This window comes from Piliocolobus tephrosceles, chromosome 1, assembly GCF_002776525.5.
Source record: "Piliocolobus tephrosceles isolate RC106 chromosome 1, ASM277652v3, whole genome shotgun sequence".
NCBI lineage: Eukaryota > Metazoa > Chordata > Mammalia > Primates > Cercopithecidae > Piliocolobus > Piliocolobus tephrosceles.
The window spans coordinates 59,230,740-59,243,872 of record NC_045434.1 but is presented as its reverse complement, the minus strand read 5'-3'; the positions used below and the strand labels follow the sequence as shown (position 1 = coordinate 59,243,872).

General features: G+C 38.5%; 1 protein-coding gene across 10 annotated transcripts in view; it reads right to left on the bottom strand.

The window, feature by feature from the left end:
* Positions 1-13,133, bottom strand: part of PPP1R12B (protein phosphatase 1 regulatory subunit 12B) — a 235,347-nt gene that overhangs the window by 85,562 nt on the left and 136,652 nt on the right. For 9 of the 10 annotated variants that reach the window (XR_002725301.3, XR_002725300.3, XR_003309882.2 and 6 more), the window contains 5 exons: positions 9,942-10,032; positions 5,271-5,474; positions 3,114-3,303; positions 2,913-3,025; positions 1,475-1,516 (listed from right to left, as the gene is read on the bottom strand). Coding sequence is in view for 6 of the 10 variants with exons in the window: in XM_023186835.3 (XP_023042603.2) it covers positions 1,475-1,516; positions 2,913-3,025; positions 3,114-3,303; positions 5,271-5,474; positions 9,942-10,032 (640 nt within the window). In the remaining 4 variants the exon portion in view is untranslated. Of the gene's footprint in view, positions 1-1,474; positions 1,517-2,912; positions 3,026-3,113; positions 3,347-5,270; positions 5,475-9,941; positions 10,033-13,133 lie in introns of all 10 variants that reach the window. The other variant, XR_002725302.3, reaches the window with a different exon arrangement.

The following is a 13,133-nucleotide window of genomic DNA, read 5'->3' as shown; positions in this document are numbered from 1 at the left end:
TACTTAATTTCAATAGAAAAGCACGTGTATTTCAAATAATTTAGTCAGTCTCTGCTTTTCTTCATACTTTCAAGTCAACAGTCCTAAAGTAAAATTCTCTAGGAAGTACTGCTTCCTAGAGATCAAGATTAAGATCAAGATCATCTTAATTTTCCTTACTTGGTACCCTGTAGGCTAGGATTTTCCACTGCCAAGAAGATTAGAAAAGTAGAGAAAAGAATTTTCACTGGCAAAAGACATTCTTAGACAACAAGACTTCCCTTTCGCAATTCCCTGGATTTAAATGGCCTATGTAATTCTGTATGGATAATGTTCCATTTCAGTACTCTATAATCTATAACTCAGATCCTCTGAGTTATATTTCCTGAGTTACATATTCTTTAGAGTTATAATTCCCCAAAGGAACTTTCCTATATTCACTCTTCCTATCTCCAAAAGCTTTTCCAAGTCCCTTGAAGAAACTAAGAGTTGCTGTAATTTATACACATACACACATGCACACACTCTCGCTCCAAGAAACCTCTATATACTATTTTCACACCACACAGCTTGCCTTTATGAAGTAGCCCCAGCTTCAACCAAGGACAGGCAATTCTCACCTATGTCACCATTAGTCATTAAAGACACTACTTTCTGGAAGGCTACTATTGTCTGTTTTGGATCTAGACAAAAATATAGGCAGATCAATGACAATATATTATTTATATCTTCTCTGCTAATGATGAGTTAGATGTTAATTTTCAGTACAGGTTATTAAATATACTCTGAGAACATACTTCCCATAAGTTGCAGGATACAAAAAGGTCATCTTTTTACTTAATTTCAATAGAAAAGCACGTGTATTTCAAATAATTTAGTCAAAACCAATTTCCTTCCTTCTTGGAAAACAGTACTGAAAAGAAAACCACCACCAATCATGTCTGAGTGGCTTACAGGAGCCTGGAGTATCTTCAGAAAAGCTGAACTTAGGCCTTTCACTACAGGGAAGAGTTGGATGTCAGGCCTTAAAAGGTCAGAGTTATATAAGATGCCAGATGTTTAATCTTATCTCAAAGTCAAATGTAAATGACTTGGGGACTGTCTGATGTTTTACATTCTCCACATTTATGTCCCTCTCTATTAGTGTGGATCCAAAAAGGAACTGGTATCACTTTTCATTCAAAGATTTCAAAGTATTTCATATAATCCAATAACATACTCAGAAGAGAGAAAATGATGGATCCTATAACAGGGTGAAAGATTGGCAGCAGGCAAAGAAAAATGTAGGAAACTGGTTCAAGAGCACAGGCATTGTTATACCACATGAGAAAATAGTACCACAAACTAACACCTGCCCCATCTCTTAAAGGAATGTCTATCTCCAAACTCCCTCTCAACTAAAATCTGCATAAGTCTTGCCCTTTCTTCTACTAAAATTATATACAAGAGCAAGACTGTGCTCTCAAGAGACATGCCTCGCTGGTTTGTCACTTACCCATGTTTCTTTGACCTCTTCAGAGCCATCAGTTTCATCCTCCTAAAAAAGAAAAAGGAAGACAATCAAGAGGCTCATCGTCAGAGACATCCTTGAAAGCAACAAGGTCAGATCCTATCAATTATGCATCTTGGCATTTCAAACATGGGCAATGAGAATTGACTTCCAAGTGATGCTCTGTTACTGCTACTTTTCACAGCCATCACAGGCAGGCAATTTAGAAATGTCACCTGCAGTCTAAAAAGTCAAATAGACCACAATTGGAAAAGGGATTTTTTTTTTTTTTTGAGACGGAGTCTCACTCTATAGCCCAGGCTGGAGTGCGGTGGCCCAATCTCGGCTCACTGCAAGCTCTGCCTCCCAGGTTCACGCTATTCTCCTGCCTCAGCCTCCTAAGTAGCTGGGACTACAGGCACCTGCCACCATACCTGGCTAATTTTTTGTATTTTTAGTAGAGACGGGGTTTCATCATATTAGCCAGGATGGTCTCAATCTCCCGACCTGGTGATCTGCCCACCTCAGCCTCCCAAAGTGCTGGGATTACAGGCGTGAGCCACCGTGCCCGGCTGGAAAAGGGATATCTTTAAGACAGACGACAGACAGACAGACTTAATTTCATCTTTGTCAATACTTACTAATTTGGCCCTATAACAATAAAATACTTTTATCTAAAAATAATTTATAATAGATGACTATTACTGTCTCATTTCTTGTCTCACTGAATAAAGTTTGTCCAATTTTCAAACGAGTCATTGGTAGGCAGGGTCCTCTTATCCAAGTTACTGCCACTTGTTCTTTAAAATGCCAATAACAAGGTTGAATGAGAAGGGTACCAAACAAGATATGGAAGAGGATGAATGCAACTACTGAATGTGTATTTGTAGTCAGTAAACATTGGTATATCTGTCTTTATTTGAAAGCCAAAGTTCATCTATTTTATGTTATTTGTTCTGTTTTTTCTCCAAAAGGGTAAAACTAAGTGACCTTGTATTACTAAGAGGTTTTAAGTTCCTTGAACTTCTTGTAGTACTCCTACAATATTTAGTTAGAATCTCTGCTCATATGTGGTATTAAGATATTGTTGACTCACTACATGACATTCAGGGAATATTAGGAAGGACTACTAAAACTTGACAAGCTTATTCACTTGTTATATTTGTTTATATGGCTGTTGTATATTTCCAGTTTTTTAATTCTTTGTCAATTATTTGCTGAGTGCCTGCCATGTGCTTAGCACTGTACTAGATACTGGCAATCTAGCAGGAACATACCAAATGAGTCCCACACTAGTTAGGTCTTTCTTCTCTTTTCCTCAGTAATACTTCCTGAGAATCTGCAAGATTCACGGCACCATGTAGGACTCTTTCTTTTAAACTCAACTGAAAGGATGGTGGCCAAGAGTAACACGATATGCCTCAGCACAGACCAATCCACTTACATCCTTTGTCCAGAAATTGATGCCTGTACCTCTTCGTCGTTCCTTGGGCCGCCTCCTCTCTCGGACGGACAGCCTCCCAGAGGACTGCTCATCCAAATCTGCTTCTTGATTCTCTGGCCAGAGATAAAATAAAGTATGAACTTTAAGAATCTGGGGGATGTGCACTGTGGAGGGGCCTGTGTCTTTTGAAGCTCTACATACCAATTTTGTCCATTTCCTTTGCAGTTGTAGTATTTGTGGTAGTCTTTGAACTCTCAGAATCAGGGACTGAAAATCTATTTGTCCGTAGCAGGTGGGAACTGGTGTAGAGTGAGGGTCTTGATGTAGAAGGAGATGCTGGCGTGGTGGGTTTGTCTGGCTGAGTTGGGCACCTCAGGCGATGACAGATAGGCTGGAAATAATCCACAACATGAGATACTAGAAGTCAACTCCATCTAAAGGATAAGGACAGCAGGATTATACAAAATGCTTTTTTTCTATATTAAGAGGCTTATGAGTAGATGACGATCAATATTGAGTACCTGGTAATAGGTACTCAGTAAGTGAACTAAGGTAAAGTCAGTTAATTAGACAGAAAAAAAACAGCTGCTAGACTCCTACTCTGAGAATCCCATCATGTTGAGAGCAGTTCAAGCGAATTATTCATCAATTGACCAAAGGGTACTACATAGCATTAATTGTGTAAAAAAAATTCCTTTGATCTTGGAATGAAAACAAGAATGATGGCCTTTTTAAGATGGAGCGCTGAAAGGCAAGGTTTATGTAGGGAAACAAAAAGATCAGGAGCATTAAGAAGCAGAATGTAGGGATTATCTGAGAACAGAGAACAAATGTATCCTACCAAGTTCTGAATACTCTACCAGCTTGCCATAACCATGCTTATTGAAACTTTCTAAAGTTCCCATTTTCCTTTTTGTAGTTTTGTTTTGTTGTTTTCTTTTTCTTTTTCTTTTTCTTTTTTTGGAGACGGAATCTTGCTCTGTTGCCCAGGCTGGAGTGCAGTGGCGCGATCTTGGTTCATTGCAACCTCCGCCTCCCGGGTTCAAGCAATTCTGTTTTGTTGTTGTCTTTTTTTTTTTTTTCAACTTGAGAGTTAGGACAGATAGAGCCTAACAATAAGCCTTAACTTGGTTTATGGAAGACTCAGAGATAGATAAATCCTTACTACACATTAAATTTATGACATAGAGATTGTACACATTTTTGTGATTTATAAAGACGCATACAATAAAATGTAGTAAATTTGGAGTCAGACAGATCTTTGTTCAAATTCTAGCTTCAGCACTTACTAGCTGTGTGACTTTGAATAAGTTACTTAGTTTCTCTGAGCCATAACATCCTCATCTATAAAATAGAGATAACACCTTCTTCAGAGAGGATTATGAGGATTAAATAAGAAAATGTGCATTAGGTGCTTAGAAGAATAGCTGGTAATAGGTACTCAATAAATATTAGCTTATAAACAAACAAAATACAAAATAGAACTTCAGTTTATGGAATCTAGCCATTCAGAGTCAAAGCAAGAAGGAGATTCCTTTCCTCTATAACCACAGTGACCATAATATTTATCTGCCCAAACTGGGACACTTTTGAGAGTGCAAAGGAGTGGTAATGATAATTACACAAAGACAACAGTTGTAATTGGAACCATCTTAGATAAACCAGGAGTTATGTTCACCCTAAATATAAACTTATACCTTTGACTACCAACTCCACTAGAGAAATGAAACATAAATCAAAATGTCCCTCCCAACGGTGACACTCATGAGTGCTTTGTAAGCCCTTAGGTTAGAAGAGTTTGAAAAACAATACACTAGTAGTTAAGAGAGCAAGCTGTGGAGTCAGACTCCCTACGTTCAAACTCTGGCTTAACCACTTCTTGGCTATGTGAAATGTTGGGCAAATTCCTCAACCTCTGTGATTCAATTTCCTCATATATAAAATAGAAATAGTAATATTTACCTCAGAGGGTTGTTATGAGGATTAAATGCATTAATACATAAGAAGTATACTTAAAATAGTGCTTGGCATAAAGTAAGCATGTATTGAGTAAAGTAAACACTCAATATATGCTTATATTTTTATTTGCATTTTGTCATACTACGATCTCTCTTTTTAGAATAGAAGGACATTTATTCAAAAGCATCAGTGAACTCTCAGAAGAAAAAAAAAATGGTCATTTAAGGACCAACATCCTCCAAATTTTTGTCACACAGGTTTCCCAACTAAAGACAGCCATACAGAGTAAGTTGTCCATTGCAAGGTAGAACACAGCCTTTGAACTATCAGTGAAGAAGACACTCCCCAAACTAATTACCCTGCTTTTAGCACAGTACATACCAGCAAAAATGAGCTCACCTCTTCATCCAGACTCCTGCCCCAGGGCTGCTGGCCCTCCCCAGCTTCTGTTGCTGGAACTGCTGAGGGCTCATGCTTTTCAGGGCTCCTCTCAAGCCCTTCAGTGTCTGTGGGCTTCTCACGAGGCTGCTCCTGAGCTTGCCTCTCTGCCCTCGACCGGCTGAAAGTCCTTTCTGCTTCTTGAAGGTCCGTTAGGGTGACACCCTGGGAAAATATCACAAGATCAGGGCTGATTCACATTAACCATGGAATAACTCTTGATTGAGCAGGAGTATTCCCAAAAAGATCTAATAGTTATCAAATACCAAAATGAAGCCCCCCAAAATGCATAATGAGGTCACTTCAAGCAATATATGCTTAAAATAAGCATCTCAGTGTACAAAGAACCCAGGCCTGAGTCTAGGTATATTTTGAATGTAATACTTTAGTTTTTCTAGTTTGATCTCCAGAAAATAGGTCAACATTGATGTCTGCCTGTTATAGATGTACTTTTTCCATACCAAATAGTTCTCAGTATCTTTATTTGAAAGGTCCCTACCCTCCCAAGATCAAATGGTTACGAACAGAGATTCTCTAAACAGCAGATACTGGAAAAAAATTTCACTTAAAAAAAGAAAAACCTAGCTCAACAAGATGAAAATTCAGAGCTAGGCTAGAATAACAACAACACAACCTCTTAAAACTCCTAGACTAGCTTTTCTCTAACATCAATTCCCAAGTCACTCTAGGAATCATATATGGATATTCCAACAATTAACGTTCTCCCCGCAGGGTCATAGGGGCAGCAAGACAGAAGAAAGGCAAATGATGACAAAACTACAGGAGAAGGGAGAAAAGGAGTTTAGAAAGAGCATGAGTTGATTCCAACTCAAGTAGTTATGTGCATGAGTCCTCAGAAGAAGGAAGTTCCAAAGCTGGAAGGTAGTTGATCAGGTACCGTATCCACAACTTGCTTCCCCTCCCCACTCCTGGCTTTTTTTACTATTAATTCATTTACTTACTCATTCTGTTAATAAAGAATTAGGTATCTTTAGGCACTAGAACTACAAAGACAAATCAAATGATTACTGTCAAGAACCTTTTAGTCTAGCAGAAAAGATATAAGAAAACAGACGAGTATAATGAGAGAATGTAAGTATTAAAACAGAAACACAGGAGTATATAAGAGGAATACCTAACACTGGGTTCTAAAGAGTAAAAAGAACTTGGGTAGCGGGAGGGAGAAAAGGCATTATAGGTAGAGGCATCCTGTACAAAGATACAGAAACAAGAGAGGCCATGGATGATTTAGAAATATGTAGGTAACTTAGCAAAGATGAAGCACACAACAAAAAATGGAAAGTGGGAGGAGAGAGGGAGAATGAGGATAGGCGATTTGAGGAAAGCAGGCAGAGGCTAGGTCATAACAGATTTTGTAAGCTATGCTAAGAAGCTTAGATTTTACTTTCTTTGTGAGTCAGTGGTCCCTTTGAGAATCTCATGAAGACTACTGAGAATCTAATAAAATCTTCTCAAAAATTATGTACACATTTCAAGGAGTTCAAAGATCTATTCAAGTTTTGACATGGACCTTCACTCCCTCTCTACTGAATCTTTCCCTCTAAGATGGTTCTATGTTCCTGTCTCTCCCACCTTCAATTCTATGCCCCTCTCCAGCAACTTCCCCATCTTTTCCCATTCCTTCATAAACAAACTTGAAATCAATCCAGAGCAATTTATCTTCCCATATCATTTATTTCTCACTCAATAAATATATAGTGATTTATTTACTGTATGATGGTGGAAAAGATGAGCAAAAGTATAGTCAGTCTTCTTTTTCACACCCATTAGGATGGTTACTACCAAAAAAAACCAGGCTGGGAGTGGTGGCTCACACCTGTAATCTCAGCACTTTGAAAGGCCAAGGTGGGTAGATCACTTGAGGTCAGGAGTTCAAGACAAGCCTGGCTAACATGGCAAAACACCTTCTCTACTAAAAATACAAAAATTAGCCAGGTGTGGTGATGGGCGCCTGTAATCCCAGCTACTTGGGAGGCTGACACAGGTGAATTGCTTGAACCCTGGAGGCAGAGGTTGCAGTGAGCCAAGATCACACCATTGCACCCTGGACTGTGTGACAACAGCAAAACTCCATCTCACAAAAACAAAAAAACCCACAAATATTGGTGAGGATGTGGAGAAATTAGAACCCTTGTGCACTGCTGATGGGAACATAAAATGGTACAGCCGCTAAGAAAAACAGTATGGGAGTTCCTCAGAAAATTAAAAATTGAATTACTGTATGATCCAGCAAATTCCATTTCTCGGTATATACCCAAAAGAATTGAAAGCAGGGTTTCAGGGAGATATTTGTATAGCCATTCTCATAGCAGCATTAAATAGCCAAAAGGTGGAAGCAACCCAATGTCTACTGACAGATGAATGGATACACAAAATGCAGTATCCATAAAAGGCTGAAATATTCAGCCTTTAAAAGGGAGGAACTTTGACACATGCTGCAATGTGTCATGTATCATGATGTGTCAGGTATCACGGATGAACCTTGATAACTATGCTAAGTAAAATATAACACAAAAGGACAACTACTATATGATTCTACTTATTTGAGGTTCCTAGCAGTGAAGTTCATAGACAGAAAGTGGAAGCAGGGTTGCCAGAGGGAAATGGGGAGTAATTATTTAATGGATACAGAGCTTCAGTTTGGGAAGAGGAAGAAAGTTCTAGAGATGAATGGTGGTGATAGTTATACAATGATGTAAATGTACTTAATGCCATTAAGCTGTGTAAACTTAAAAATGGTAAAACTGGTAAGTTTTATGTTACATATATTTCACCACAATAAAACAAAACAAAAAAACAGTCAGTCTTGGTCCTCATGGGGGTTACATTCTAGTGGATGAAATAGACAATCATCAAGTAAAAATAAAGGAATAATATATAACCTACTTTGGGAGAGTCAAGGAAGACAACAAGCGTGTTTTTGCTGCCATATATAATGTCTCTTTTCCAGTGATCAAATTTGCTACTTGACCTCCGTAGTATTCAAAACTGTGGAACTTCTCCTTTTCACTGGAAATGGACTTTTCATTCACTTCCGTGCTGCTACTATTTTCTGATTTTCTTTTCACCGCTCTTGCTGCTTCTTTTCATCCTGCTTCAGGGGCTCATCTTTCTTTGCTTCTTTAAATAAGAAATTCATAGCCTTCTCTCCATTCTCATTGTCATTATAACAATTTCCTGGGACTACAATACAGCTTGGACTACAATACAGCTTCCCAGCAAGTCTTCTTGTTTCCAGGCTTGGCAAATGTACCTCTACCTATCATTCCCATCAATTATCTGCAGTGTGATTTTTCTAACACATAATGTAGACTATATCATATTGCCTTAAACTGCTTCAATGACTCCCTCAGGGATTCCTTTTGTAATATCTTTATTAAAATACAATCCTTATATCATATAACTCACCACTTAAAAGTATACAATTCCTTAGTTTTTAGTTTAGTCACAGTTATAAAATTATTACATCTAATTTCATAACATTTTCATCACCCCAAAAAGAAACCACACACTCACCATTCTGCCTTCACCCTAGTCCTGGCACTAATCTAATTTCTGTCTCTTTGGAATTGCCTATTTGGGACATTTCATATAAATGGAATCATATAATATATGGACTGTTTTTTGTCTGGCTTCTTTCACTTAGCATAATGCTTTCTTAAGGTTCATCCATGTTGTAACATGTATCAGTACTTCATTTCTTTTTATTGCCAAATGGTATTCCATTGTATGGATATATCATATTTTATTTACCCATTCATTAGTTAATAGACATTTGGCTTATTTTTACTTTTTGGCTATTATGAATAATACTATTACAAACACCTATATACAAGTTTTTATATGAATATATGTTTTCATTTCTCTTAAGCAGAACTGCTGAGTCAAATGGTAACTCTATGTTTAAAATTTTGAGGAACTGCCAAACTCTTTTCCCTTAGGGATTCTTAAAATGTAGTAGGGATATAGGGATGTACAGGGGTTCTTAAGGTCTTTGAGCACAAGCGGAATAATTAATCTTGTGAAGGAAAGGAGATAAACCTGTTCTAAGTCTGGAGGAATATTGGTGAGAATGGGTAGATGTAGCTGTAAATTAATTTGGTTCTATGTAGTGTAAGATTCAACACAATGAAAGCTCTTAAGACTGTGGCTGGAATAGTGCAGTCATTTTCATGTATGTGTTTTATTTTGTCTTGTTTTTTTGAGACGGAGTCTTGTTCTGTTGCCCAGGAGGGCAGTGGTGCAATCTTGGCTCACTGGAACTTCTGCTTCCCAGGTTCAAGCAATTCTCCTACCTCATCCTCCTGAGTAACTGAAATCACAGGCACACAACACCATGCCTAGCTAATTTTCATATTTTTAGTAGACACAGGGTTTCACCACATTGGCCAAGCTGGTCTCGAACTCCTGACCTGGTCTCAACTCCTTGGCCTCCCAAATTGCTGGGATTACAGGCATGAGCCACCACGCCAAGCCATGCGTGTGTGCGTGTGCGCGCGGGTGTGTGTGTTCAAATCAGCAGATGAACATGGATATTGTAGTGTGTTTTGATCATACCTCCAAAAGAAGGGTAGATAGACAAAATGACATTAAAAAAAAAGCCACACTCACTTGAGTAGACCTTCGTGTCTGCCGAGCTTGTCTGGAGCGTGCTTTCCGTAAAGACTCTGCTTCCTCATCCCGTACAGGAGTTAGATAGGACCTGCAGAGAAAAAAGAGTAATAGCAAAAGCAAGATCTTTGCTGCATGTACTTGAGGAAAGACAAAGTGCTTCCACATACTGAAGAGATTTCCACATTCTAGGAATGAACTTAATGACAAGAAATGCTATCAACCATCAGTAAACATTACAGAATCCAAGTCATTACAGTAGTTCCCCCTTATCTGTGGTTTTGCTTTCTGTGGTTTCAGTAGCCCATGGTGAAATGTGGTCTGAAAATATTAAATGAAAATTTCCATCAATAAACAATTCATACATTTCCAATTGTGCACTGTTCTGATTAATGTGGTGAAATTTCGTGCTGTTCCGTTCTGTCCCTCCTGAGACGCAAATCATGCACTGTTGTGATATCACAGTGTTTATATTCAAGTAATCCTTATTCTACTTAGTAATGGCCCCAAAATGCAAGACTAGTGATGCTGGCATTTTGTTATAACTGTTCTATTTTATTATTAGTTATTAGTATTATTGTTAATCTCTTACTGTGCCTAATTATAAGTTAAACTTTAGCATAGATATGTATTTATAGGAAAAAACAGTATTTATATAGGGTTCTATACTATCTGTAGGTTCAGGCATCCACTGAAAGTCTTGAAAGGTATCGCACAGTTGCTCACGCCTGTAATCCCAGCACTTTGGGAGGCCAAGGTGGGTGGATCACCTGAGGTCAGGAGTTCAAGACCAACCTGACCAACATGGTAGAACTCTGTCTCTACTAAAAACACAAAAATTAGCCAGGCATGCTGGCAGGTGCCTATAATCCCAGCTACTCAGGAGGCTGAGACAAGAGAATCACTTGAACCTGGAGGCTGAGGTTGCAGTGAGCTGAGATTGCGCCACTGTACTCCAGCCTGGGTGACAAGAGGGAAACTCGGCCTCAAAAGAAAAAAAAATGAAATGTATCTCTGATGGATAACAGGAGACTATTGTATTTGTAAATGTATTACTATTCACACAGAATCATGTCATCTGTAAAATGAGAATTTTATTTCTTCTTTCCTATCCTTCCAATTTTTATTTCTTTTCTTGCCTTAATGCTTTGGCTAGAACCTCTAGGACATGCTGAAAAGCAGTGATGATAGTAAGCTTTCATTCTCTGTAATCCTGCCATCAAAGAGAATGCTTTCAGCATTTTTTCATAAAGTGTAATTTTTTTGGTAAGATTTATGCAGATACTACTCATCAAACTAAAGCAACTGCCTTCTATTTCTATAGAAAACAGGCTAAGAGGGTTTCTCATTGCTGTTTTTTAATCATTAGTGTATGTTGAACTTTATCACATGCTATTCTTCCCCATATATTGAGACGATTGCTTTTCTCCTTTTTTCTGTTAGTAAGATGAATTACACTGAATAATTTTTGAATGATAAAGCAACATTGAATTCTTGGGACAAGCTCAACTTGGCCAAGATGTACCATCTTTTTATATAGATTTTTAAACATATTCACTAATATTTAGTTTAGAATTTCTACCACATTCATGAAAGAAATTGGCTTATAATTTTCTCTTCTCATAATATGCTGGTCAGCTTCGTGAATTAAGGTTATATGAATTGCGAGTGTTCTCTACATGTCTATTTCTGTAAGAATCTGTGTAAGATTTGGGTTATTTCCTCCTTAAATGAATGGAAAAGTTCACCAATCAAGTCATCTAGGTTTACAGTGTTCCCTGTGGGAGGGTTTTATTTTTGATTTTTGGTTTTTATTTTTGAGACAGAGTCTTACTTTGTTGCCCATGCTGGAGTACAGTGGTGTGATCATAGCTCACTGCACCCTTGATCTCCTAGACTCAAGCGATTTTCCCGCCTCAGCCTTGCAAGTAGTTGGGACTACAGGTGCACGTCACCACACATGGCTAACTTTTTTTGATATTTAGTAGAGGAGGTCTCGCTATGTTGCCTAGGCTGATCCTGAACTCCTGAGCTCAAGCAATCCTCCCACCTCGACTACCCAGAGTGCTGGTTTATAGGCGTGAGCCACTGTGCCCAGCCCTTATGGGAAAGTTTTAAATAAAGGGTTCAATTTCTTTAATAGAGTTAGGCTTATTCAAATTTTCTATTTTGGTTTTTTAAGAAATTTTCCATTTTGTCTATATTATCACATTTAGTGGCATAAAGTTGTTAATACCCTTAGACTATATTTAATTGTTATTTTAATATCTAGAGCAGTGGTTCTCAAATTGTTTTGGTCTCAAGATCCTTTAATATTTTTTGAAATTATTGAGAATCCCAGACAGCTTTTGTTTATATGGGGATTAATATTTATCTTACTAGAAATTAAAATTTAAAAATTAAAAAATGTATTTATTAATTTAAAAATAATAGCAGCCAGGAGCTCATGCCTGTAATCCCAGCACTTTGGGAGGCCCAGGCAGGCAGATGGCTTGAGCCCAGGAGTTTGAGACCAGCCTGGGCAACATGGCAAAACCTTGTCTCTTAAAAAAATACAAAAATTAACCGGGCACAGTGGTGCGTGCCTGTAGTCCCATCTACTCATGAGGCTGAGATGGGAAGACGGCATGAGCCTGGGTGGCAGAGGTTGTAGTGAGCTGAGAATGCACCACTGCACTTCAGCCTGGTCGACAGAGCCAGACCTTGTCTCAAATAATAATAATAATAATATTAAAATAGCCCTAGATAAGTTAGAGTGATGTCAGCAGGATGGCCAAATTGAGTTACCTAAAGCCCATCCTCTCCACAAAAAGGGACCAAAACAAAGAATAAACAACTATATTTCAATTAAAATGACCAAAGAAGTACTCTGGAGAGCACCAGGGGAACAGCAAAATCCCTGTGGAAGACAAAAGCCCAGGGCAGCACCATAGACAGGGGAGCAAGGCATTCTGCTTCTGCCACACTGTCTCCCCTACCAGGATCAGCCTGGAGCCAGAGGGGGGCTTCTTAAGGCGAAAAAGTAAGCTGGAGGTCACCAGTGATCCCCATTGCTACCATAAATGCCAGAAATTCTTGCTATAGGAGAGTCCCCCAGTCCTCACAGGCCCTGAATCCAGCTTGGAGAGTAGCCAGGAGCTCATGCAGTTACTGTGCCTAGAGTAGGAGCTCACCTTGAGCACCCCCTGCCCC